The sequence below is a fragment of the Corythoichthys intestinalis genome, chromosome 3, assembly GCF_030265065.1.
Source record: "Corythoichthys intestinalis isolate RoL2023-P3 chromosome 3, ASM3026506v1, whole genome shotgun sequence".
Lineage (NCBI taxonomy): Eukaryota > Metazoa > Chordata > Actinopteri > Syngnathiformes > Syngnathidae > Corythoichthys > Corythoichthys intestinalis.
This window is the reverse complement of record NC_080397.1, coordinates 64,475,567-64,501,107: the sequence shown is the minus strand read 5'-3', so window position 1 is coordinate 64,501,107 and position 25,541 is coordinate 64,475,567. Positions and strand designations below refer to the sequence as shown.

Genomic DNA, 25,541 nt, shown 5'->3' with positions numbered 1-25,541 from the left:
GACGAAACTTGTGTTGAATTGTTTGGGAGTAACACACAACGTCATGTGTGGAGGAAAAATGGAACATCAACACCTCATCCCCACCGTGAAGCATGGTAGAGGGAGCACCATGATTTGGGGCTGTTTTGCTACCACAGGGCCTGGACAACTTGCAATCATTAATGGAAGCATGAATTCAAATGTTTTGCAGGAAAACCTGAGGCCGTCTGTCAGACAGTTGAAGCTGAATGCTGCAACAAGACAATGATCCAAAACACAGAAGTATATCAAGTTCAGAATAGTTCAGAAGAACCAAATACATGTTCTGGAGTGGCCAAGTCAAAGTCCAGACTTGAACCCCATTCAGATGATGTGGCATGACCGAAAGACAGCGACGTCCCAGGAATCTGACTGAACTACTTTTTGTAGGGAAGAATGGGCCAAAATTAGTGATGATCGATGTGCCAGACTGATCTGCAGCTACAGGAAGCGTCTTGTTGAAATTATTGCTGCCAAAGGGCGGGGCCACACAATATTAAATGTGATGGTTCACTTACTTATTTCTCCCCCTTCTGTCATTGTTTGTATACTATCCTCATTAAAATATGAAAACCTATCAAAGTTTGTGTGGTTTGAGTTAAAGCAGACAGTTTTTTCATCTGTGTGATTTTGACAAAGATCATATCACATTTGATGGTGATTTTATGCAGAAGTATGAGAAATTCCAGAACTTTTTCATACCACTGTAACACACATGCTTGTGCTCTCTCTGCCCCACATTACCCCTTATAACTGAGTAAGAAGTATCTATTCAACTCCTGTGTCATTAAAAATGTGAATAGGGCTTCAGCTATTGATTATTTTAGTAATCACTTAATCTGTCAACTAGTTAATTTGAATAATCGAGTCATCGGATTAGGAATATTTAAAGTGCATATGACACCAGAAACCATGTTCATTTAGTATTGCAGGCGGTATTTTATGCTCCTGAATGAAATGGACCCCTTGGCTGTGTGTGGAAGCGATCAATATATTTTATTCAATTATTTGAATCCCGCGCCATGAAAATGAGTGACTTCCGGCCAGAGTCTAGGATCGAGGAAGAAGGTGGATGTGACGTCAGCGAATGAGATCATCTTCACTATACAGCCATACTATTGTATGCAGAAAGATTCATTTATTTTTCACGTCACGCCAGCCCAATGTGCTGCAAGCTTTTGTTACTACACCAGGGAGAGTGGTGTGAGCCTTTTCCAAAAGATCCCGTTCCCCGCCAAGAATGGGCAAAAAAATTCTGACAATTGAGGGACCATTGGGCGGATGAGGAAGTGAGTAAGATACATGTTTTATATTATGTCAAATACTGGGATCATGGCACACGTTTTAATAAAGAGATGCCTTGCATTTTGTGGGTAACAATGCTCGCCATCAGGAAGCAGGCAGTGCTTGCCTTCATCGACCGGCCACCGTGGCGTGTGACAAGCCCCCTGATGTCTGCCGGTCGGTCCACCGAGAATGAGCCATTTTCGGCATTCAATCCACTGCTCTGTCTCCTCGGCGATGTAGGAAGACCGTAAACAAAAGACGCGACGTGAGAGCTAGGCTACATGCTAAACTGAAGCGAGCGGCTCTCCTAAGTCTTCCACGCCCTTCGAACACGAAAAATCACACAAAACTACCCAGACTTGTGTCACACACGGTGGCGGGAGTGATTGCCTTCACCGATCGGCCAGCCTCCGGCGTTGAGCAACTTTCAGTAGACTGCGACAGCTCGACATTCCCTTACTGTGGCCCTGGCAAGCAGTCCCGAAGGACGTTCAGGTGCGGATGCGCCGGCGGTAGCCCGGCTGGGGTGATGGGGGTTAGAGGGGCGGGATCCAGAGTCCAGATCACAGGGAAGAGTCAGGGAACGTTTCTTCTGCTAATTCTGAGAAGTGATCAGAAATAGTTGCGGGCAAATTGTGTTTGGCAACAAATTGGCAGAACAAAATCTCCGCTTCATCACTTTTCATTCTGCAGACTTCATCTTTATGAAAAGTGTTGTTAATCTTACTTTTAAAAAGTAATTAGTTACAAATGACTTCTCCCAAAAAGTAATTGAGTTACCCTAATTTTTGCATTATAAGGCACACCTGACTATAAGCTGCAGCCCACCAAATTTGGCACAAAAATGGCATTTGTTCATAGATAAGTCGCACTGGACTATAAGCCGCAGCTGTCCTCACTGTATCATGGGATATTTACACCAAAAGATATTAACCGGTACAACCTTATTTGACAGCGGCATCATATGACCGACTGTCATAAGACCACATGAAGCATCATTAAACTTTGAACCAATTACTGCAAAGCTTTATTGCTTCAAGAAGCTTCATTTGGCCATCACTGCTCCCTTGGGGGAGACAGTCAACCTCTGCTGCCACCTGCTGTTGGCTGTTGTCATCCAACATGCCTCTTAGCATGCATTGGAGCGCTACAGATGTAAATACCAATCAAAAATCATGTTCTGTGCTAAATATTTCTTCAGTTACTGTTCCAATTGTTTCATCAATTGCTAGTTATGGTATTTGCTAACACTTTATTTGACAGTGGTGTCATTACACAATCATAATTATGACATGTCTCTGTCCTGAGCATTCATGAATGCTTATAACAGATGTCATTACGTGTTATCCGGCAAATGATCTCACTTTTGAATGGATGCAAAAGATCCAAGATGGACAAAAACTGAGTTAATTTGCCAAATGACACTTAATGACATAAGCATTCAGTAATGTCCATGATAGTGTCATGTCATAATTTTGACGATCTTATGACAGTCTTATGACACCTCTGTCAAATAAAGTGTTACCTAAAAAAATCAACAAATAAGCCGCACTGGACTATAAGCCACAGGTATCAAAATGAAAGAAAAAAGTAGCGGCTTATAGTCCGAAAATTACGGTAGTAACTCAGTTATGTGAATGTAAGAGTAATTACTTACTTGGCAAAGTAGGGTTAGGGTTACCCTTCTCATTTTTTCAAAAAACAAAAACAAAAAACATAGTAACCTTTGCGATGTTTGGAAGCCATTTATTTATTATTTCATTTCGACGTGAAAGTTTTAAAACGGTTTCATCATTTAAAGATAGATTCAAGTCAAGATTTTGCCAATTTAGGAGTATTTTAGATAAAAATTTACATAGGTTCGCTAGGAAGGTTCACTACAACAGAGTCTTTCTGAGAAGTGTACTGCTCTAAAATGGCGGCTGTTTACTAACGCGACCGAGTCTGTCATTCCGCATGTAGTTCTATATGCATGAGATATCTAGGCGTAGATTGTAGGCTGTCGGCTACAGTCAGGAAATATTGGAGCCAACTAGCCTAGTATCGCGTTTGCAACAGTGTCACAACAAACACTTAGCTTTCTGTTTCTCTGACTTTTCTCTTATACTTATTGAGTAGGCATGTGCAGGTATGAGATTTCGACAGTATGATAACCTTTAGTAAAAATACCACGGTTTCACAGTATCACGGTATTGTTTATATTATAACTCTAAAATATGTTATTTTGAGATCAGTGTTTTTTTTGGCAGCCTTTTTCATTTTCGTCTCAGTCTTCTCTTACGTATTAGTCTTAGTCATACATACTTTAGTCATCTTAAAATCTTCATCTAGTTTAGGTTGACGAAAACTCAACACTAATTTCGTCTAGTTTTAGTTGACGTTTAATAAAAATTAGGGCTGTCAAAATTATCGCGTTAACGGGCGGTAAATCATTTTTTAAATTAATCACCTTAAAATATTTGACGCATTTAACGCACATACCCCGCTCAAACAGATTAAAATGACAGCACAGTGACATGTCCACTTGTTACTTGTGTTTTTTGGGTGTTTTGTCGCCCTCTACTGGCGCTTGGTGCGACTGATTTTATGGGTTTCAGCACCATTGTGTAATTATTGACATCAACAATGGCGAGCTACTAGTTTATTTTTTGATTGAAAGTTTTACAAATTTTATTAAAATGAAAACATTAAGAGGGGTTTTAATATAAAATTTCTATAACTTGTACTAACATTTATCTTTTAACAACTACAAGTCTTTCTATCCATGGATCGCTTTAACAGAATGTTAATAATGTTAATGCCATCTTGTTGATTTATTGTTATAATAAACAAATACAGTACTTATGTACAGTATGTATTTATTTGTCTTGTGTCTTATCTTTCCATTCCAACAATAATTTACAGAAAAATATGGCATATTTTATAGATGGCTTGAATTGCGATAAATTATGATTAATTAATTTTTAAGCTGTGATTAACTCGATTAAAAATTTTAACCGTTTGACAGCCCTAATAAAAATGTTTTTGTCTATAAAATGATAAAAAATTAGTTATACCCGCCAGGACGCCATGAACTGTATGTCAAAAAAAAAAAGTTGTCTGACAGTTTAAGAGGACACTTGCTGTTAGCAATAGCCTTTATGCTAACGTGAATGCTATGCTAAAGCTACGAGTTACGTTTAGTGTGTGTTGATCACTCAGCATAGAGTTTAAGAGGACGTTTGCTGTTAGCAATAGCCTCATGCTAATGCGAACGCTATGCTAACGCTACGGGTTACATTTACTGTGTGATAATCACTCAGCACAGACCTTTAAAGGCTAAAACAGTACTTCTCAAATAGTGGGGGGCGCAGAACGATGCCAGGGGGGGCGCATGTGACCTCGGGGAACATGCATTTTTTGTTTTTTTGCCGTACTGGAATAAAGTGTACTTGCACATCCACTCAGTAGGTGGTAGTGGCGCTCTCATTTTCAGAGTGCGCGCAGTATTTTTGAACTAAGGAAGAGCACTCAGCACACACAGAAAACAGATATGAAGAGCAGTGTGCCACCGCCGTTTTCCGACCGGACTCACTCACGCAGCGACCCACTGTCTTGTCCGGTTCTCACGTCGCCGCCCGAGAAGTGCCATTTTCGGCTTGGGATCGGCACGACGACCGCCCTCACCTACGGTTCTACCTCGGCCGCCGAGAATGCGCTTTTTTCGTGCCGTTTGCCTTTTAGCTTTGACTTTTAATATAGTGGGTGATGAGGAAAGACCACTGTTTACTGTGTCTAAAAATAATTATAGCGGACAGCCAGAAGCCAAATCAATTAAGACGCCACTTAAAGACATTAGACCCCAATCTCATTGATAAGCTGCTTGATTGTTTTTCAGTGAAAACGTGCCGAATATTGCCAACAATCGTCCTGCTTTGTCAGTGTTATATCAGTAATCCACTGAGCATTGTTAGCATGCTCATTGAAAAATAACTCCACACCATTGCAAAGGAGGTAAATACTGTGAGCCGCAAAAATAAAAGCTGTCCTGTCCAAGGACACTTTTTTTTCTCTTTTATTCAGTTTTGTTTTTTCGGTCAAATTTTTTGGCATATTGTCCTCATGAGTGAATGTTTCTAATCAATTTTAATTTGTTATTATTTACTGATTTTATTACATTTTATTTTTCTGTATGGTCAAAAATGTACCTTGAGTGTATTTTTTACAGTTTGGATGTGACTTTTTTTTTAAATTCAGGCAAATTGATGCACCCAAGTCTTCTCTGTTACAAACAAAACAATGTTAATAGAGTTATACTTTGTTATAAGTTGATCTATGTTACATTTTCTCTTTATTAGAAAAAAAAGGAAACAATGTTAGGCAGATGTGTATTTATAATAGTAATTTTATAGACAAATGATACTATTTACAGTGGCGGCAGAGAGTTTGGGGGGGCGCGAAACATTTACGTCTTCCTTGGGGGGGCGTGACAGAAAATAATTGAGAAGCACTGGGCTAAAACAACATTGCATGTTCTCTCTTCTTGCCCCCCCCCCCCAAAAAAGACTAATCTAGCGTGTGTATCACAAAACAGGCAATGGGAAGACAGAGAGAGGACACTTGCGGGTGAAAATAGGGGGGTGCAACCAGCCACGCATTGTGAACATGTGACAAAAACTATGGCTATGGCGCGTTTTCGTCTTGTTAGACGAAAACTGGCATTTGTGTCGTTATGTTTTAGGATCCCAATAAATGTTTTTAGCTTGTTATCCTCTCGTCATCGTCATGAATAAAATTGTTCGTCGACTAAATATTTTTGTTGTCGTCATCGTTGACGAAAACAACGGTTTGAGACCTATGGGTTAAAAAAAAACTTTTTTTTACAGAAACAGGATTTTTTTTCTCACAACATATTTGCAAATTAGAACATCAACGTGAATATAATGTTAACATAAATAAATAAAATAAAAAATATTTTAAATAAAATTGAAATAAATAGAACTTATGGAGTAAACCCACAGCTCACGTTGTGCTACATTAGAACACGAACAAAAAAAATGAACTGGACTTAAACAATATATGACCACATTGATTTTATGTAAAACACATACCACTTCTACTATTAACACTAGTTGAATATTGATGGAGAGTGAGAGTATGACACAGCACGGTGTGTATGACTCGTGTCATTATTTACAAGTTACACACACACACGCGAACACCTTCTCTCAACACAGAAAGTCGCTTGGAGAGAAAAAACACCACATGCTGTATTATGAAAATGTTATTTTGAACAGATGTTTACATTGGCGGAAGACTTCATAAAAGTAGGCTAATGGTAGAGAGGAAACTAGTTAGCCGTCTTGGCATGCTAACTAGCCATGTTATCTGCCTTCTTAACAAGCTTACGTTATAGTATTTGTGTTACCATTGCTAGACACACTTAACACGTTCGTAACTGGTGGGAAACATTCATGACAGAGTTTACTCACCTTAAATTTTGTGGAAAGTGACGGATGATGGTCAAGTAAATGTGAAATCATGTTGGCGGTGTTGCTTCCCCTGGCAACTAACCTCCGCAAGCATGTCCTGCACATCCGCTGTCATTCCTCCTCTAAGCCGCTGCCGTCTATTTCTTTTCGATGGCCGAAGTACTCCCATATTAGCAACTTTGTCTTGTTTAAGGGGGGGGGAAAGCTTACGTGTTGTGTCACCGACAAACACGGGACAGAGAAACAACAGGAGGGGTTGGTGTGAGGGCTGCTGCTCCAAGCCCCAGATTTCTCGCTGCATTTCTGGGACATAAAAAAAGTAGCTAATACCGTACTACGGTATGATGGAAAATTTTTAGTGGTTTTGTAACCGTGGCGTTTTCATACCGCTGTAAACCTCGAAACCGGTTTTGAGTCATATCAATGTGACAACTTGAGGAATATATCTTCTCCTTTTTTGAATGAACGTTTTGACACACTATGCAACTGGTGCCACTTGGAGGTCTACATATTAATTACAGTGCCAAATGTCATTCAAGGTTCGAGAACAACTCGGGATGATTGCGAAACTGGTGTACCTGATGTTTTGTCCGGTGAGCGTGTCTGCACATTACATAATAGGGGTTGTTGTTGTTGTACATCCTATACTTTTGTTTTGGCCTGTTTTGTTCCAGACTATAAACCCGCGAGCAGACATAAAAAAAAAAAAAAAAAAAAAAAAAAAAGACAATGCTACCATTAAAAGTGGTCATCCACTACTCTCAGACTCACTCGAGCGTGGAGCACCTGACAGTGTGGACACACGACCATGTAGAAACAAACACCATTAAGAATGGCCATAAAGTCACTTGATGTCTGAGTATGCAGGGATGTCCTTTTATTGTTGCTCATGCAGAGGCCATAAACGCAGCAAGCATCCTCACTGATTCACATTGGCCTCATGACAACCAATGTTTAAAGAGCATACAACAGGAGAAAAAAAGTCTTACATAGCATTATTATGTGAATTAGAATCATATTTTGAGACGATTCGACTATATACAACAATTTAGCAAAGCGCAGATGACGAGAAATTAGTCTTTTAATCTGCCGGTTAGCCACGCCTACCGTTATAGGGCTCGAGCGTCCCCAACAGGTAGATGATGTCAGCGGGAGACTGGGCTCATCGGTTTTACTATTCAGCCCATTGAGGGGGAAATATTCAGAACGAGGAAAACGCGACGAAGAGAGCCGCAAATTGTCATTGTTTCAGTCTCTCTACTCCAGTATTTTTACAGGATATTCTTTCTATCCAAGTATTTTTCCACAATAGCTAAATAAATGGCTTGAGAAGGACCAGTCAGCCCGTCGAGGGGGAAGTATTCACAACGAGGAAAACGCGACGAAGAGAGCTGCAAAATGTCATTGTTTCTGTCTCTTTACTTCAATATTTTGACAGGATATTCTTTTTATCCAAGTATTTTCCCCAATTGCTAAATAAATGGCATGGTCATGACAAATAACAGTCTTGTGCTAAATGGAATGCGAAATCATAAAAATGCACTTATTCAGAACGACGTGGCAAAATGACTCCATAATGCTCAATACTGTCGACTTCACCTTTACTGTCGCACCTCCCGAACGATATTTTATGTCACCTAAATCGGACATATGTCATTTCCCTTCCCCGGCTTCGGAGAATGTAAACAAATCAAGGGGCGTTACAGCTAGCCGACATGCTAAATCGAACAGAGTGATGTTTCAAAGTCTTCGAAGCGGAAAATTACACATTACTAGCCCGGATTATTTGACATGACGACTGGGTTGTCGATTGTCTTCGCGGACCGGCAAACTGCCCAGCGGAGAGCAATTTTTACAACTCGTTCCCCGGAGGAGGGCGGCTGCAGTTGTTGTGCAGCCAACGTGCAGCTAATGTGCATGAGGAGAGCTTTTTACATGCCTATCAATGATCAAACGTAAGTAGTCCTTTATTTAAAGAAAGTTTGTAGTGTTTACTTTGTAATCGCTGTATTCGTATTTGACATAATACAAAACAAGATGTTTACTCACTTCCTCGTAAGTCCAATGGTCCCACAGTAGTAGGGCTTGTTTTGGCCAATATCCACGGTGAATGGGAACCTTTTGAAACTCCAAAAAGGCACACACGCCTCTCTGTCATACAGCAAGATTTTTCTGCAGCCCTTTGGCTGTCGTGATGTGAAAAATAATCGTATTAATCCGCAAAATAAGCTGAATCCTTAGTCCTCATACACAACAGTACAGCTGGAAAGTGAAGAGGACGTTTTCAACCGTACACGTCACAGCGCCCTCCTCCTCAATGCAAGACCGAAGTCTGAAGTCAATCATTTTCATGGCGCAGGATTAAAAAAACTAAATAAATGTAGCGATCGCTTCTACACACATCCAAGCGGTCCATATCATTCAGGAGCATAAAATACCACGTGTATTATGAAATAAACATGCTTTTTCGTGTCACATGCACTTTAAACGCTTATAAAAGTTAAACACCCAACCTAAAAATGGTCTAGTTGCCTATACATGACACCAGATGGCGTCAAAGTGTCAAATGGAGTTGCTAAACTCACTTGAAGGTGGCTGCCTAGTACCAGGAATGTTTATACCCCCTGACATATTTGTGTTTGTATTCTTTTGTTTTTTGGTTTGTATTGTTGATTGTTTTCTATTTTTGTGTTGTTTGTTCTGTCATGTTGTTATTAATTAAAAAAAAAAATTGCAGATGCAACCAGCAGTTTTTTTCCTCGTTTCTTTCTGGGCAAAATAGCTCTGAATATTTGCAATGAAGCAAAATATCTCGACCACTTCATAACTGATGATTTGTCAGAAGACAGGGATACTCACTGCACAGGCAAACATTCTTAAGAGATTTTTTTATTCTCTTGCTCCTTCCACTTTAAAACCTCACTGTTTAGGTTGTACTGCACACACTGCTCACCTATGGACCAGGTGCAGAGTGGCCAAATCCATGAAGAGGCTAAATGTAGCCCACAATGATGCCCTGAGGTTGTTACTGCGTGCGCCTAGATGGTATAGCGCCAGCCATTTGCTAGATTTGGGTTACCCACCTTTAAGGTCCTTTTTAAGAAATTTGATGTAAAGCTGCATGTGTCGGTTAAATGAGTAGCAGGGCTGAGAAAATGGATTTTGCCATGTTGCATTTTTTTGCCATATGGTAAAATTGATTATGCCATGTGGCATTTTTTGCCATGTGGCATTTTTTTTGCCATGTGGTAAAATGTAATTTGTCATTTGGCATGTTTTTTGCCATGTGGCATTTTTTTTGGTATGTAGCAAAATGGATTTTGGTATGTTGTATTTATTTATTTTTTTGTATATGGCAATTTTGCAGGCCATGCACGTCCATGACATGTGGCATTTTTTGTGCCATGTGGAAAAACTGATTTTGTTATGCGGCATTTTTTTGCCATGTGGCAAAATTAATGTTGCCATGTGGCTTTTTTTTTGCCATGTGGCAAAATGTATTTAGTCATGTGGCATGTTTTTTGCCATGTAGCATTTTTTTGGGGTAAGTGGCAAATGGATATTGGTATGTGGCATTTTTTGCAAGTATATAGCATTTTTGCAGGCCATGTACGTCCATGCCATTGATGGTTATGCCCGTCCAAATTTTCCATTCATTGTAAATGGCAGAAAAACATATGTCGCTGTGATTTTTGACCATACACTTAACATTACAGTGCACTAACATGCGACTGGCACCCAAGTCAGACTATGCCATTGACGGCTATGAACGTCCAAATTTTCTATTCATTTTGAGTGGCAGGGAAAAAAAAATCAATTTTGCCACATGGCAAAAAATGCGACATGGCAAAATTAATTTTGCCACATACCAAATACCGCTTTTCATTTTCGCTGTCTCTCGTGAGTCTGAAAATAGTATTCTAATGAAATTAACAGACCCTACAAAGAGATTGACATACAGTTCAAGCCTGTGGTGCAAAAGTCTGTTTATTGTGCACTGATAGCCTTTGCCTTCTTGATGCCCCCCGCCCCCCCACCAAGTCACTTTATTTCTATGTCTCCTTATGTACGGACTACTTTTTTGTTGTCGATGTGGGTGCTATGGACCCACTGTGAGATTCCTGAATGAAGATCATATATAATATTCCGTCTGTATTTCAATATCAGGGTAAGCTGGTGAAGTACTTCAGCCGTCAGCTGTCGTGTAAGCGCAAAGTGGCCTCAGAGGAGCGCGGCGCCGAGTTGGCCGCCTTCCCTCGCCTGGGGCACTGGTTCCGCATTGTCAACCTAAGGAAGGAGGTCATGCAGGTAGGGCAACACAACATACCAATGCTCCTAAATGACTATGCTTGTATCTCAAAACACCTTCTGTGCTAACCTCTTCATGTCTTTGCATTGAATCGGGTTGAAATCTCCTCTTTAAACTTTCCATAAACCCCTCTTTTTGTCGATAAAGTTCCATTATCACGACATGAAACAAACATTGCGACGTGTTCAACAATTTTTTTTTTTTAAGGTCATGGAAAGGGATGAAAAATGAACTTTCCAAACACTGCTAATTGGTTAAAAAAAGAACGCTTATTCATTCTGATGTGTATGTGGCAGGAACCAACACTCGAGGTTTTGAAGAGCAACACATGGATCCTGAAATCTGATGGACAAAAACATGGGAAAAAAATGCTGGCTAGCCAAGATGGAGAGTCATGCAATAAAACGATAGAAATAGAAATGAATACAATTTCATAGAAAGTTGCGGGTACCTCGCTCTTGCTCGCTCTTTGAAGCAATTCTCTCGTACTCACATTTTCTCACTATTTCTCTCGCAATCGCTTTTCAGGCTCTCTCGCAATTGCAAGCATTTCCCTTGCCACTGTCTAACACTTGCTCTCTCGCATTCAGTCTTGTGAACTCTCGTGCACTCACTCGCTCTCTTGCACTTTTTTGCGCTCGCGTTTTCGCTCTCACACACGCTCTTGCTCACTCGTGCTCTTTTGCCTTCTTGCTCAGCTCTTTCTGGCACTCTTTCAAGCATTCTCTCATGCTTGTCCTCTCTCACACGCTCTCACACTCACTCTTACTATCTTTCTCGTACTCTCTCCCATTTTCTCTCAACCTCGCTTTCTCACGCTCTCGTGCTCTCTCTCACTTGCTCACGCTATCTCACACTCTAAAGCATTACGCTTTTGCACTCTCACACTTGCTCTCTTGTGCACTCTTGCTCTCTCGCACTCTCTTGCGAACTCTCTTGCACGCTTGCTCACTCTCAAGCACTATTTTGCTCACATTTCTTTCTCTCACACGCTCTCTCTCTCTCGCTCTTTCAAGCATTTCTCTCATTCTCTCAATCTTGTGCTCCCTCTTGCTCACTCCCACCCTCACTCTTGCAATCCCTCTCATTCTCTTTTACTCTCGTATTTTCTCTCGCTATTTCCCTCACTCTTGTGCTCTTTCTCACTCTCTGGCACTCTCAAGCATTTCACTTTCGCACTCTCTCACTTGCCCGCTCGCTCTCTTGCACTCTCTCGCTCACTCTCTCTCTTGCACTCCTTTGCGCGCGCGTTCTCTCTTGCGCATGTTCTTGTTCACTCTCGTGCTCTCTCGCTTTCTTGCTCACGCTCTCGCACTCTTTCTAGCATTTCTTCCTCACTCATGTTTGTGCTCTCTTTCGCTTACTGTCACGCATTTTCTCTTGCTCTTTCTCACACTCTCTTCTCTCTTGCACTCTCTCAGCATCCTGTACTTCGTGGCTTACTTCATTCTCTGACCCACTTTTAATTACTGCCTTCGATTATGTCATCGGTTTCAACTATGTAGAGGCAAACTGTTTCAATAGTTCGGGATCTGTAACTCACCTACTGCCCGTAGTTAGCTGGGATAGCCTCCAGTACCTCCGTGACCCTCGTGAGGGTAAGCAGAGCGGAAAATGAATGAATAATCGCTAAACCTAATTTAGTTTCGTTATCTGTAGCTGGCCTAAAAAGGGCATCTACTGACGCCAGTAAAAACTTGGGTTTCTCATTATATAAAGAGAAGCATTGTCAATGACTTTTTAGTGCAATAGAAGTGTTCCAGAAACTTTCCCGCAAACCTTTGGGGTATAACAACCAAAAAGTTAATGTTACGGTCTTCAGTTTAGTTCAGCACTGATAAACATTAAAAAATATTTTGCTTGTTGACATGCAAAGAATAGAAACCCCCGTTTATGTGAAAGTCGGATGACCGAAATTTGGGCATCTTAGCCCTGAAAAAAAGCTGAAAAAGATGAATCTTAACGTGTTTATGTGGCCCGTCACAGGATATGAGCCCCACCGAGGTGACTCTGGAGGGCCTACTGGACATGAGCGAGCAGCAAGTGTGCGATCTTCTCCAAAAGTTTGGTGCCAACGGGGAAGAATGTGCCCGTCTCAACGCCTCGCTAGCCAGCCTCAGGAGGGCACACCAGCTGGGTAAGCTCGCACCACGATGAAAGTAGCTTTGCGGCTATTGGCTATTAAAGAGATGTTTTCACATTTCATACTTTGAAATGCGTAAAACCGGGATACCGAGTGAAAAATAAAATTGAAATAATGATGTTGACAAACCAGGCAACACGTGAACGGTCACGGCTCCAATGTGACAGAGGCGCACTTTAGCATGTGGCGCAATTCAGCTTTACGCCGCTGATGCTTCAAAGTGTCACAGACGCTCAAGTTGGCCGGAACGGTCGGGTGTGCCGTGCAGGTAAAAGATTCAGGTTCAGTGCTTTGATCCCACTAAAAAAGAGACTTCTTAAGTCAGTTTTCCATACACAAGTGTTAACAACAAGTCTAATTATCTGCTTGTGTAACATCATCCGTTTCCACCGATATTGAATATTTATTTGCCCTATACCCTTCACATTAGGCTGCAGCTAGTTTGAAACGGCCTTTGACTCTAAAGTTCCTGAGCCTTTTTTGGCTTTTTTTTAGGGGGGGGGGGGGGGGGTCATTTTGTTAAAATTCTTTTAATTTGTCTGTATACACCCATAGACCTATTGACGGGTCACATCGGCCAGCCACTGGGCAATGCCTTCAAGCAGGGGGCCATCCCACGATTGGCTTCATTTATTCGCAGTCGGTCGCAGCGACACATGCAGCGATTCAATGCCAGATTTAGGATAAAAGTACAAAAGCTGTACCGCATACAAACAGGAATGGTTGTCTCAGGTGGGATTTGTTCGAGGTCATTATTATATTTTTCGTTTTTTCACATGAATTTTCAACGTAAAAAGCTCTTTGTTGTAAGGCTGCCGCCACATTGTCTAACAGACTCGCATCATTCTTTGACATACAGTATTTACTTAAAAATGGGCAGTTTGCATTTGTTTTTTGTTGTTGTTGCTTTTAACCAAGAATCGAGATCGTTTTACGTCCATATCTATCAAGAATTTAGAGAGTTAAGCATTTATTAACGAGAATTTACAACGGAAAAAGCTTTGTTTACATATAGCGGCTGCTAATTTCCTTACAGACTAGCCTCATAGTTCACAATATTTACGTGAAATAAATGCTACCTGCACGTTTTTTTTTTTAACTTTTAACCAAGAACCGAAACGATTTACGTCCATATGTATAAAGAATTCAGTGATTTAAACATTTATTCATGAGGATTTTCAATGGAAAAAGCTTTGTTCACATATAGCGTCCGCTAATTTCCTTACAGACTAGCCTCATAGTTTGCAATATTTGCGTAAAATTAATGCTACCTGCATGTTTTATTTTCTTTTACACAAGAACCGAGACTGTTTTATCCATATCTATCAAGAATTCAGGGATTTATGCAGTTATTCACAAGAATTTTCACCCGAAAACCTCTGTCTACATATGGCGGTTGCTAATTTCCTTATAGAATAGCCTTATAGTTTGCAATATTTACAGAAAATAATTGATATCAGCACGTTTTTTTTTTTTTATTTTAACCAAGAATCGAGACTGTTTTACGTTCATATCTATAAAGAATTCAGGGATTTAAGCATTTATTCACAATAATTTTCAACGGAAATGCTCTGTTTACATATGGGAGCTGCTAATTTCCTTACAGACTAGCCTCATAGTTCGCAATATTTATGTAAAATAAATGCTACCTGCACGTTTTTTGTTGTTGCTTTTAACCAAGAACCGAGACTGTTTTACGTCCATAACTATAAATAATCCAGGGATTTAAGCATTTGTCTGTGATTCCACTTGGTCAACAATGCAGGAACTCTATTATTCGGCCCCACGCCCCGTCAATATCATTACAAAGTCTATAATATACCATATAAAAGTCTTCAACATGCCCTGGGAATCTTGCTTGGTATATTTTTCTCAGCACAATATCAGCTGTTATCATTACACAATAACATATGACATGACCATATTAGGCCAAAAAAGAACCAGCAACATTCTCAAATTCCCAACTGGAGAAATATACAGAAATGAAGCATCAGACATCCAAAGAGCATGAGTGCCCCCTCGTGTATGCTCATGCATCGATGAACATATTTTCTAACAACAAATTAAAATGAGCATATCACAGCATATCTGTCGATTGCTACCAATTTAAAACTGGAAGACTCGTTAAAATTTGCACTTTTTCTAGAAAGTAGTGTCCCCACCCAAGGCTTTTTCCTGCTTTTGTCTATAGTGAGCCAGTTTTTTTTTTTTTTACTCTGGTTTTTGCTTTACCTTTTGTATTTTGGACCTCCTGCCTTTTGTTTGCCCTGCGCTTTGGTCCGTTTGGTAATTAAACAAACAAACAAAAATGGCCCAAATTACCTTCTTTTCAAGATGAGATCTTCCTCTCAAACAAGGCAATCTACCATAATTTCCCGAATATAAGGCGCACCCGTGTATAATGCGCACCCCAAATTTACTTGTAAAATCTAGGGAAAATGATTGTACCCGTTTATAACGCGCACCCTAATTTTAGCACCAATAAATAGAAGAACACAAAACAGAGCTCGTGTACAGATACAGAAATGTCATTTTACGGAATGGTGCAACACAGCACAAGCATAGCATATTGGTAGTTGAAAACATTAACATAAACTGACAGTATTTACGGTAATAAAATAATATTTGACAACTTCTCCAACTTACCAGAACCTAGGAGAAAACAAAACAGATGTGACCTTTCCTTTAAAGGCTGCTGTATAACTTGCTCGTTTCATTGTGATGAATAAATGTTTCTTCCATGGATTGATACGGTAAAATGAAAGTGAGAACGTAAGTCGGAAATCCGAGAACGCTCATCGCTGTCGACAGGACAGTAACAATAGGAACTATTATTCTTTGGGTTGAGTTTCTCGAGGGACAGATATAGTTGACGGACAAACACAGGAAGCCTGTTGTTACGTTTGTTATGGTCCGAGTTGCGGAGCTGCAATAAATGTTGACTCAAATGCGTTCAAGAAACTAAATTCTGTGCTTTATGAAGAGTGAAAAAAGCAGAATTTAACACAGATGAAATCATTCGACCGATCAGAGTGAAGTATTAATGAAACAAAATGGTGACGTCACGTACTTTAATGGTCGGCAACGGAACGCCGCATACGTTTCATCAACACAACGTGGCCGTGTCAATTAAAAAAAAAAAATCGGTTTATATATATATCATATATATGTTTCTGTCTCCATCCATGTACCCGTTTATAATGCGCACCATGATTTTACAAGTTGATTTTGGGGGAAAAAAGTGCGCGTTATATTCGGGAAATTACGGTATATTTTAATATTATAATAACCAGAAAGAAACAAAAAAAAAAAAACAATAGTTGGAGACACTCTAGTGTAGTAGTTCTTCACCTTGCTAAGGGTACTGAACCTCACAAGTTTCACATGTGCATTCACTGAACCCTTCGGAATTAAATAATAAAGCAATTTTTTTCAAATTCAAAACTGATAGCTATGCTATAGCAAGCTAATACCTGAGTGCATTCCCATTTGAAAATCCTTCAAATTTCAAATATGCTCCAAATAATTGTGCCTTTTGCTGTAGATTTTGATGTTGAAAAATGAATTTTTTACCTATCATGTAAACATTCTCATTTTAGTGTTGCATCCTTGCATCACGCACAATTTTCATAGTGTAAAATGTGACACATATGTTTTTTGTCATACTTTCTTGTACCAAGTGCAGGTCAACTTTCCACTGAGCAAATCAGTTTTTCCTCCCATTAGATAGAAGGATAGCAGTTGAAAGAAATGAAATGAAGCCTGTGAATTTGGGGAAAACCAGTCCAAAACTCCGAGAAGATGAAAAATTTCATGTTTGCATCTACCAGTATATGGTTCCGTCTCCATTCGAACAATGTCACAATTCTGTGTGAAAACGATGTAGTATTCGTGCGAGGCCCTAGGGGGCAGTGCAGATTTACAAGGTGACAGCCAATGATGCACTTTGACCGCAGCAACCTCCTCAACCCGGAAGACAACATACCCACCCACTCCAAGCAATGGCATTTTTCTTTTGCTCCAAAACACACAAAAATGGAAACAGTCAACATATTTAAATTAAAAATGTTATAAAAACAGGAAATTACAGCTGACTTTCCGCCATATTTGCTGTTTTTAATGTGTAGTAGCACCGCTGCGCACGCCCAATGTGACGTGTGCGAGTGCTGACGTTATCGGCGCGGGAACTTTGCGGAGCAAGCCCCCGCAATCGAATCCTTCCACTTTTGAGACAGGATTCAAAGGTTTTTGTCTTCGCCGACACCATTCCGCAACACAGTCATTGCGTCTTCGTGTCGCAGAGTCGTCATATAAACTGCCCCTCAGTCTAAAACAACACTTTGCCTTTAGTGCCCTGTGTGTCTTAACCTAACTTATTCACTGAACCCCTGGGGTTCGATGGAACCTAAGTTAAGAACCACTGCTCCAGTGAGTCGCCGTTTCGCCAATTAGCAATTTGTAGATTAAATTAGCCTAATTTGCCTAACAAAATACCGCTAGCTTAAATGCTACGAATGCTAACGTATCTACAATTCTCATACCAAATAACTCACAGTTAACTCCAAAAACTGTAGCTGTAAACTTTAATTACAAATGCATACACAAACATATATTAGCTGAAAGAACTTACAGCCTTATGTGGGCCAAACTAGAGCGCAGAGTCTGCTTCTCACTCATACTAGTCCTTCTCAAAAAATGAGCATATTGTGATAAAGTTCATTATTTTCTCTAATGTACTGATAAACATTAGACTTTCATACAGTTTAGATTCGTTACACACAACTGAAGTAGTTCAAACCTTTTGTTGTTTTAATATTGATGATTTTGGCAAAAAAGTCAAGAAAACCCAAAAATCCCTATCTCAAAAAAATGAGCATATCATGAAAAGGTACTGTAAAGAAGCTAGTAACTAACCTAATCATCTGAATCAACGAATTAACTCAAACCCCCTGCGGAAGAGGCTTTTAAAAACTCCCAGCCAGGTTCATGACTCAAAACTCAAGACTGCCGACCTGACTGCTGTCCAGAAGGCCATCATTGACACCGTCAAGCAAAAGGCTCAGCCACAGAAAGAAATTTCTGAGCGAAAAGGCTGTTACCAGAGTACGGTATCAAGGCACCTCAATGGGAAATCTGTGGGAAGGAAAAAGTGTGGCAGGAAATGCTGCACAATCAGAAGAGTGGACCGCACGCTGAGAAAGATTGTGGAGAAGGGCCTATTCCAGACCTTGGGGGACCTGCAGAAACAGTGGACTGAGTCTGGAGTAGAAACATCCAGAGCACAGGCGGGTGCAGGAAATGGCAGAAGCGCCTGACCTGGGCTACAGAGGAGCAGCACTGGACTGTTGCTCAGTGGTCCAAAATACTTTTTTCAGATGAAAGCAAATTTTGCATGTCATTCAGAAATCAAGGTGCCAGAGTTTGGAGGAAGACTGGGGAGAAGGAAATGTCCAGTGTCAAGTACCCACAGTCAGTGATGGTCTGGGGTGCCATGTCAGCTGCTGGTGTTGGTCAACTGCAGACATGTCCAAAGTCCAGCCCGGGGGCCAAATGCGGCCCGTGGTCAAATTTCATCCGCTCCCCAGCCTCTGTCATAAAATCAATAATGTCTGGCCCGCACACAGACTTAATAAATTGGTCAGCAGTACTGCTACCAGCTTACACACTAAATGCTGCTCCTCATTTACCCCCAAAAAGGCGGCAGCACTCTAAGCAACATTACCCCGTGTGACCGTTACTCCCAATATTCTAAGATGGCGACAATCAACAACAACAACAAAAAAGTTGACAGCGACGGCCAATGCTTCAAGGATAGGTGGAAATTGGAATATTGCTTCTATGCCACGCCACATTCAAGCAGTCATTTCTGCAAAAGGATTCCCGTCCAAGTACTGAGTGCATAGCTGATATAATTAATTGAAGGTTGACATTTTTTGGTATTAAAAAACACTTTTTTTGTATTGGTCGGATGAAATATGCTCATTTTTTGAGAAAGGGATTTTTTTTTTGCCAAGATCATCAATATTAAAACAATAAACGGCTTGAACTACTTCAGTTGTGTGTAATGAATCTAAAATATATGAAAGTCTAATGTTTATCAGTACATTACAGAAAATAATGAACTTTATCACAATATGCTCATTTTTTGAGAAGGACTAGTACAAGGCGGCCGTCCAGCCAGACCCAACACTTTCACCAGTGGGCAGTGTATCCGCCATCATTAAATAAAATACAATACTTTTGGACTTTTTGGATAGCTATTTTGAGATTTACTTTAAGGCTTCATTCCGATTTATGCGGAAATTCGGGTTAAATCACCAGCATAGGACTCGTTCGTAACCCAGAGACTACCTGTATCCAACAAAACAAATTGCAACTCATCTTATGCATTTTAAGGGATTGCTACATGCAGTTATTAGCTCCACGTGCTGTGAGGCGCTAAAATGCCAGAGATAATGGTTGGGTACCTTCTAAAACTGCCTATTTTTGTTAAAGTAGCTCAAATTTGATCAACCCACCCAATACATTTTTTATTCTTTTTTTATTTTTATTATAGATGTGCCGCCATACGTTATTATCGAGGACATGCGCACATAGATATAAAAGACAAGATGTACTGCTAGCAGTCCAATGGATTTCTATGACGACATTCTAATCCATCCTGTAGTATTATATCTAGAGTAGACAGCGATATTGGTGTGTTCAGGGGCACAGGCCAAAGTTAATTCGGCTAGAATGCAGTCATTGATAAATTAATATTTCCGTGCGGCCCGGTAGCAAATGCACTACGGACCAGTACTGGTCCACGGCCCGGCGGTTGGGGACCCCTGTCTTAGTGTAATACAAACAGTCAAACTGTAAATATGGGAAAGGATAATATTCCCTTCAATGCTTTTATCGGCCGATATTATCGGATGACCGATATTATCAGACAACTCTAACTGAAAGTATTTCTAAAACAGTGTAATCATGCAACTTAGCAATAATGCTGATGTCACGTGACCTTCATGTAAACAACCGCTACGTTCCAATTGTGGCAAGTAACCGAGCTCTTAAACAACTTTTTTCCTTTTTTCTGAAATTTGATCCTGATGGCTTTTGTCTTTTCATGCTAAAAAGTTTAGCCAGATAGAAAGTGTCGTGTCACGCAGCATTAGAGGTGGGTAGAGTAGACTCTACTCTACTACTCAGTAAAGTCTCCAGTAAGAGTAGTGTTACCTCCAAATAACGACACAAGTAATAGTAGTCGTCCCCAAAAATGTACTCAAGTACTAAGAAACAAGTATTTGTTGAAAAGAATACTCAGGTCAAGAGTAACATTGAGAGTAATTGCTTACAATGTTTGAGTTTTGTTTTTTCTCAGCACAAAATTATCTATATGAACATTTTTTGAGATTACTAGCCTGTTTCGTCACGAGAGCAGGAGAATGCTAGCTGTCACTAGCGAACTTGACGCATGTATGCTACTCGTCCCATCCCGTCTTTCCTGTTCATTTTGCTTTTGCTGCTCGTTTTAAGAAATATCGACTAGGCTGTCCTTCTCATTAATATTCCGCTGGGGCTCAAATTGGAAGGGCAGAACCGACAACATGTTTATGTAGTTAAAAAGTGACACTGTGGAATTTGGCAGCGTACGCATGTGACGTCACTGCCCTGCGACGTCAACAACAATGGCGACCCACTAGTTAATTTTTTGGTTTGAAATTTTACCAATTTTATTCAAACGAAAACATTAAGAGTGGTTATAATATCAATTCAATTCAATTTTATTTTTATAGCCCTATATTACAACAGGTTTGTCTCAGAGGGCTTTACAGAGTCATTTTGATACACCTTCGGATACCGTAGATGAATGCAATGAGTCCGTGTGCAACAAACGCGGAAGTTCGTTCTACCCCTGTGACAGCGGCAAGGAGGAGGCTTGTCGAGGCTTTTCTGTGCACACCACTGAGTTTATTTAAAAGACAATAAAACAGGCTAAAAACGGGTTAAAAAAGGGTTGCATCGGTCCCAGCTAGGGCAGGGTGGTGTGGCGTTTTTATCACCCCTGAGCGAAGGACACTGCTCCATCGCACGACAAACAGGAAAAAAAACAAAACAAAGAAACGTCACTGCAAACCGCAAAAATCACTATACCTGAGCAGGCCTCCAGGGGGTTTAGCCTCTCAAGGGTTACGTCAAAGTGTCTCAAAAAAAAAAAAAGTTAAAAACAGTCCTAAAAATGGATAAAAACAATCAAATTCGTCCACCCCTCCTTCAGTCCTACTCCCTCGGTACAGAGTCCGTCCGCAGAGCAGGACCTCTCTAAGTCCTCTCCCAATGCCGCATTTATAGCCGCCAAGTGTTCCGCTCCACCAATCCACCTAACCAGGTGTTAATCAAGGTGATTGGGAGCACCTGCGGGGAAAGGTTCAGACAGGCTTGTCCTGTCACGTCCCCCTCAGTACGTTACACATGTCCTGAGCATCCCCCATCCTTAACCCTCCATGTCAGCAAGGAAAAACTCAAAAAAACCCATGGGAAAAAAGAGAAACCACAATCAGGAGATACATCAAATTATTATAACTCGTACTAATATTTACCTTTTCTGAATTACACGTATTTCTATCCGTGGTACCTTTTAAGTAGTTAAAATTGAAGTTTTGCATTTAGATGTGAGGAAATGACAGAAAATAAAAATTAGGAGATGGATGTTGGGGTTACTGCTGTTTTTATTAACTTTTATCTTACAAATCATTAGAAAAAAAAACAATTTTGAATGAAAATACATTTTTGTTTGTTTGTATGTGTTATAGAAATAATGGTGGCAACAGCAGTTTTCTCTGCATTTCAGTGGTTTTAGGAGGTTTGGCACACACAGACAAAAAAAAAAAAAAAAAAAAAAAACCTTGCTCCGTGGCGACTTTTATGTCAGGGAGGTCCGGCAAGAAATTCTAGCCACTTTCACCCCGGAGAAAAGTAAAAAGTATGGTGTGGTAAAACTACCTTTTGAAGTACATTTTTCTCAAAAAGTTACTCCAGTAAATGTAAGGGAGTAAATGTAACGCGTTACTACCCACCTCTGCTCAGTGTCAGGGCCGTCCAGAGACGGATGGAGAGCCAGGTGCTGGAGCAAAAGCGGCGCATGAACAAAAATTTATTACACCTTACAACAACATAACTTCCAGTTTAACCAGCTTTCAAGAAAAGTTGGCTGTGACTGTGACAGACTTTAATTTGGAGGGGGAACAGTGAACAGAAATCAACACTGTCATCAACACTTTCTGGCTGTGACTTAATCAGTGTTTGCCTCTTTTCTTCCCTCAACCTCTATATCAAAACTTCCTTACTCAACTTGATGTTCATCAGAGAACAAACCAAATTAGATGTTTACTGAGCCACCATCAGCAGTTTTTTCAAAACTATTATTTCATTGTTAGAGAACTTAAAGATGTGTACCTTTCTAGAACACATAAATATGGTTGCTTATAGAGAGAAGACACACGGGTCAAAATAGCCTTGGGGCGGGGGATAATTCATTGTTAAAGTAGAGAACTATATAGGGGAAAATGACATATTATTATTTTTAAAAAATCCCCACAATAAACCTGGTGTAAGAATTTTCACTACAATATTTCCTCGAACACAGTTTAATACGGTAACACCGTTTGTTTTCAACCACTAGATGTCCTCAGACTCCTCACCACACACCCAGGTCACAGGAGGGTTATGCGCCAGCTTAGCGGCACACAGACGGCTTTTTAAATGTTTTGTTTTTTCCAAGTTGTTTTCGGTATTCAAGTAAATTATTCGTTGGCGTGCCTGCACAGTCGGCCAGCACACCAAACGCACAAAAAAAAAAGTAGGGGGCAAAGGAGCAGGTGCCCCCCCCTCCTTTACACGTGACTGCTCATTGTCAATTATGGAAGACTGCAGGCTACAAAATAGCACCTTTAGAATATAGCTATTAATATGGCGCACACAACATGGGCACTACACTCTGTTTTGGAAGACGATTATTTGAATAGTAACTGCTTGAAGTGCCTCCCTCAAGAGCGTAGGATGTCGAAGCGTAATGTTGCCATGACGTCAGGCTTCTAATTGGCCCCCAATTAGCAGGCACACCTGCTTTCCATTAGCCCGTGCCGGGTTTACTGCAAACCTACTGACTGAGCGCCTTCATCTTTCTTTGTCTACACAACATTGCCGTTTATTAAAAAAACAAAAACAAAACAAAAAACTCTCCCCTAAGTGTCGATGAAGTGCCTCTATTTCCATTTTATTTCACTGCAAAAAATGGTTTATTGAAGTGTTTATTTCTTTCCTGTTGCTGTTCCCCAATGAGACACCAGAGAGCGACAAAGACCACACTTGTCATGCAGCTGCAATGACACAAGTTAATCAGTGGGGGGCAGTAGATCATGACTCTAATCGGGTGCTTGTGTTAGACAATGTGCCATCATTTGTCCAATTTTTCCACAATCTGACACGATGCCCAAACATAGTCCTTTTTTCAGCTTTTTGCTCCATTTTACATCTTGATCACCAAAAGACACACATTTTCATGCTTCTCCAATGATGTTTATTTTGTCATTACCCGCACAGTTAAGCTTGCTAAAGCAGAATTCAATAAGTCTGATAATTAATCAAATGAGGTATTACAGGGACTTAGTTGGCTTTTTAGTATTAGCGTCTTCACATCCCAAAAGTCTTTGTGCATTGCTTTCATTGTCCAGATTCAGTTTATTGATGGCTATGTTATTAATTTGGATCTTAAAAACAGATTCATTACAATCAGTCAAATTTCTGCATCAAATACCCTTTTTGGACTAATAAACATCCAGTATGTAAGTCTCTATCTATGTAATTTATAAATGGCGGAAAACACACAGGTGACTTGAAGTTCCGCTCTGAGACCCCCAATTTGGTCAAATTTCAAAATTGTCCCATATGCATGTGTGATACATCATTGGAAAGCTTCAAATCTCAACTTTCTGGGGGAAGAAAATTTTTGAAGAAGAATACATTTAAAAAATAAAAAAAACCCCGCTAAACCAGGGGTCGGCAACCCAAAATGTTAAAAGAGCCAAAGTGGAGCAAAAAAAACAAATATGCCTTGAGCCGCAAAAAATTGAAAGCCTTATAATGAAGGCAAGAATTGCTGTATGTATCTACATTTGCTATATTAGCCTACGATCAATATGACAAAATCGACTACAAAAACAGCTTCATGATTACCGTATTTTCCGCACTATAAGGCGAACCTGAAAGCCTTCTTAAAAGCCGACCGTGCGCCTTATAATCCGATGTGCCTTATATATGGATCAATATTATCTCATCATGGCATGACATTCTTTTTAGCTCAGCTCCATCTTGTGGATGCATAACGCAATGCCATCCACTACTAGTACTACTAGTGGCGTGCGAAATTTCCGATTCTTAGATTATTCACGATTCGGCCGTGGAAGATTCGAGAACGATTCGCAACATCCAAATTCCGATTATTTAATTATACCAGGTAAAGCGGAACTAACACAGTCAAATCGGTTTTCGGGACGCAATGAGGAACGGACCGAGAATAAATATCATGTTAAACTCATGCCACTAGAAAAAAACAATACCTGACTGCGACCAACAGTTGCTGCAAGCAACGCCCATTTGCTAAATTGCTACAAACATACGGCCACATAATGCTTCGGTAGATATGACATACAGTATATATAGAACTAGAGGCAAAGTGACAGACTTGCCGGCGTTAGTAAACAGCCGCCATCTTAAAGCAGTAGACTTTTTTGGAAGGCTCTGTTGTAGTACCACTCCTAAATTGGCAAAATCTTGACTTGAATCTGTCTGAGGAAACCGTTTTTAAAACGTTCACATGCCGGAAAAACGGCAGCAATTTTAACAACTTTAACGGTTGATTCACAACATTAAATTTTTCTTAATTTAGTTTAAAGCGGCTGATACAGAATGGGGACTTTAGTATTTTATTTGCTATTTTGAACTATTAACTTGATACTGAAATAATAGTTTGGTTTAGCCTGAGAGGATTTTTGAACAATTATGGAAGTAACGTACGAAACATTAAAAGTGGGGGCCGGGGGGTGCATCAATAATCGATTTATATTCGAATTGTAGCCTCTAAATCATAATTGAATCGTTAGGTGCCCCAAGATGTCCACCTCTAACTACGACTACTGCGCCTATTGGACTGTTCTTCGGATTGAGCACCATACCCACTGTGAAGCATGAGGGTGGAAATGTCATGCTTTGGGGCTGTTTTTCTGCAAAGGGACCAGGACGACTAATCTGTGTAAAGGAAAGAATGAATGGG

The 25,541-nt window shown here is 40.2% G+C and overlaps 1 protein-coding gene across 3 annotated transcripts in view; it reads left to right on the top strand.

The window, feature by feature from the left end:
• The window catches only part of ksr2 (kinase suppressor of ras 2), a 156,790-nt gene that overhangs the window by 1,549 nt on the left and 129,700 nt on the right, over positions 1-25,541 (top strand). For all 3 annotated transcript variants that reach the window (XM_057833048.1, XM_057833049.1, XM_057833047.1), the window contains exons 2-3: positions 10,944-11,084; positions 13,072-13,222. In XM_057833048.1, the coding sequence (XP_057689031.1) occupies positions 10,944-11,084; positions 13,072-13,222 (292 nt within the window). The remainder of the gene's footprint in view (positions 1-10,943; positions 11,085-13,071; positions 13,223-25,541) is intronic.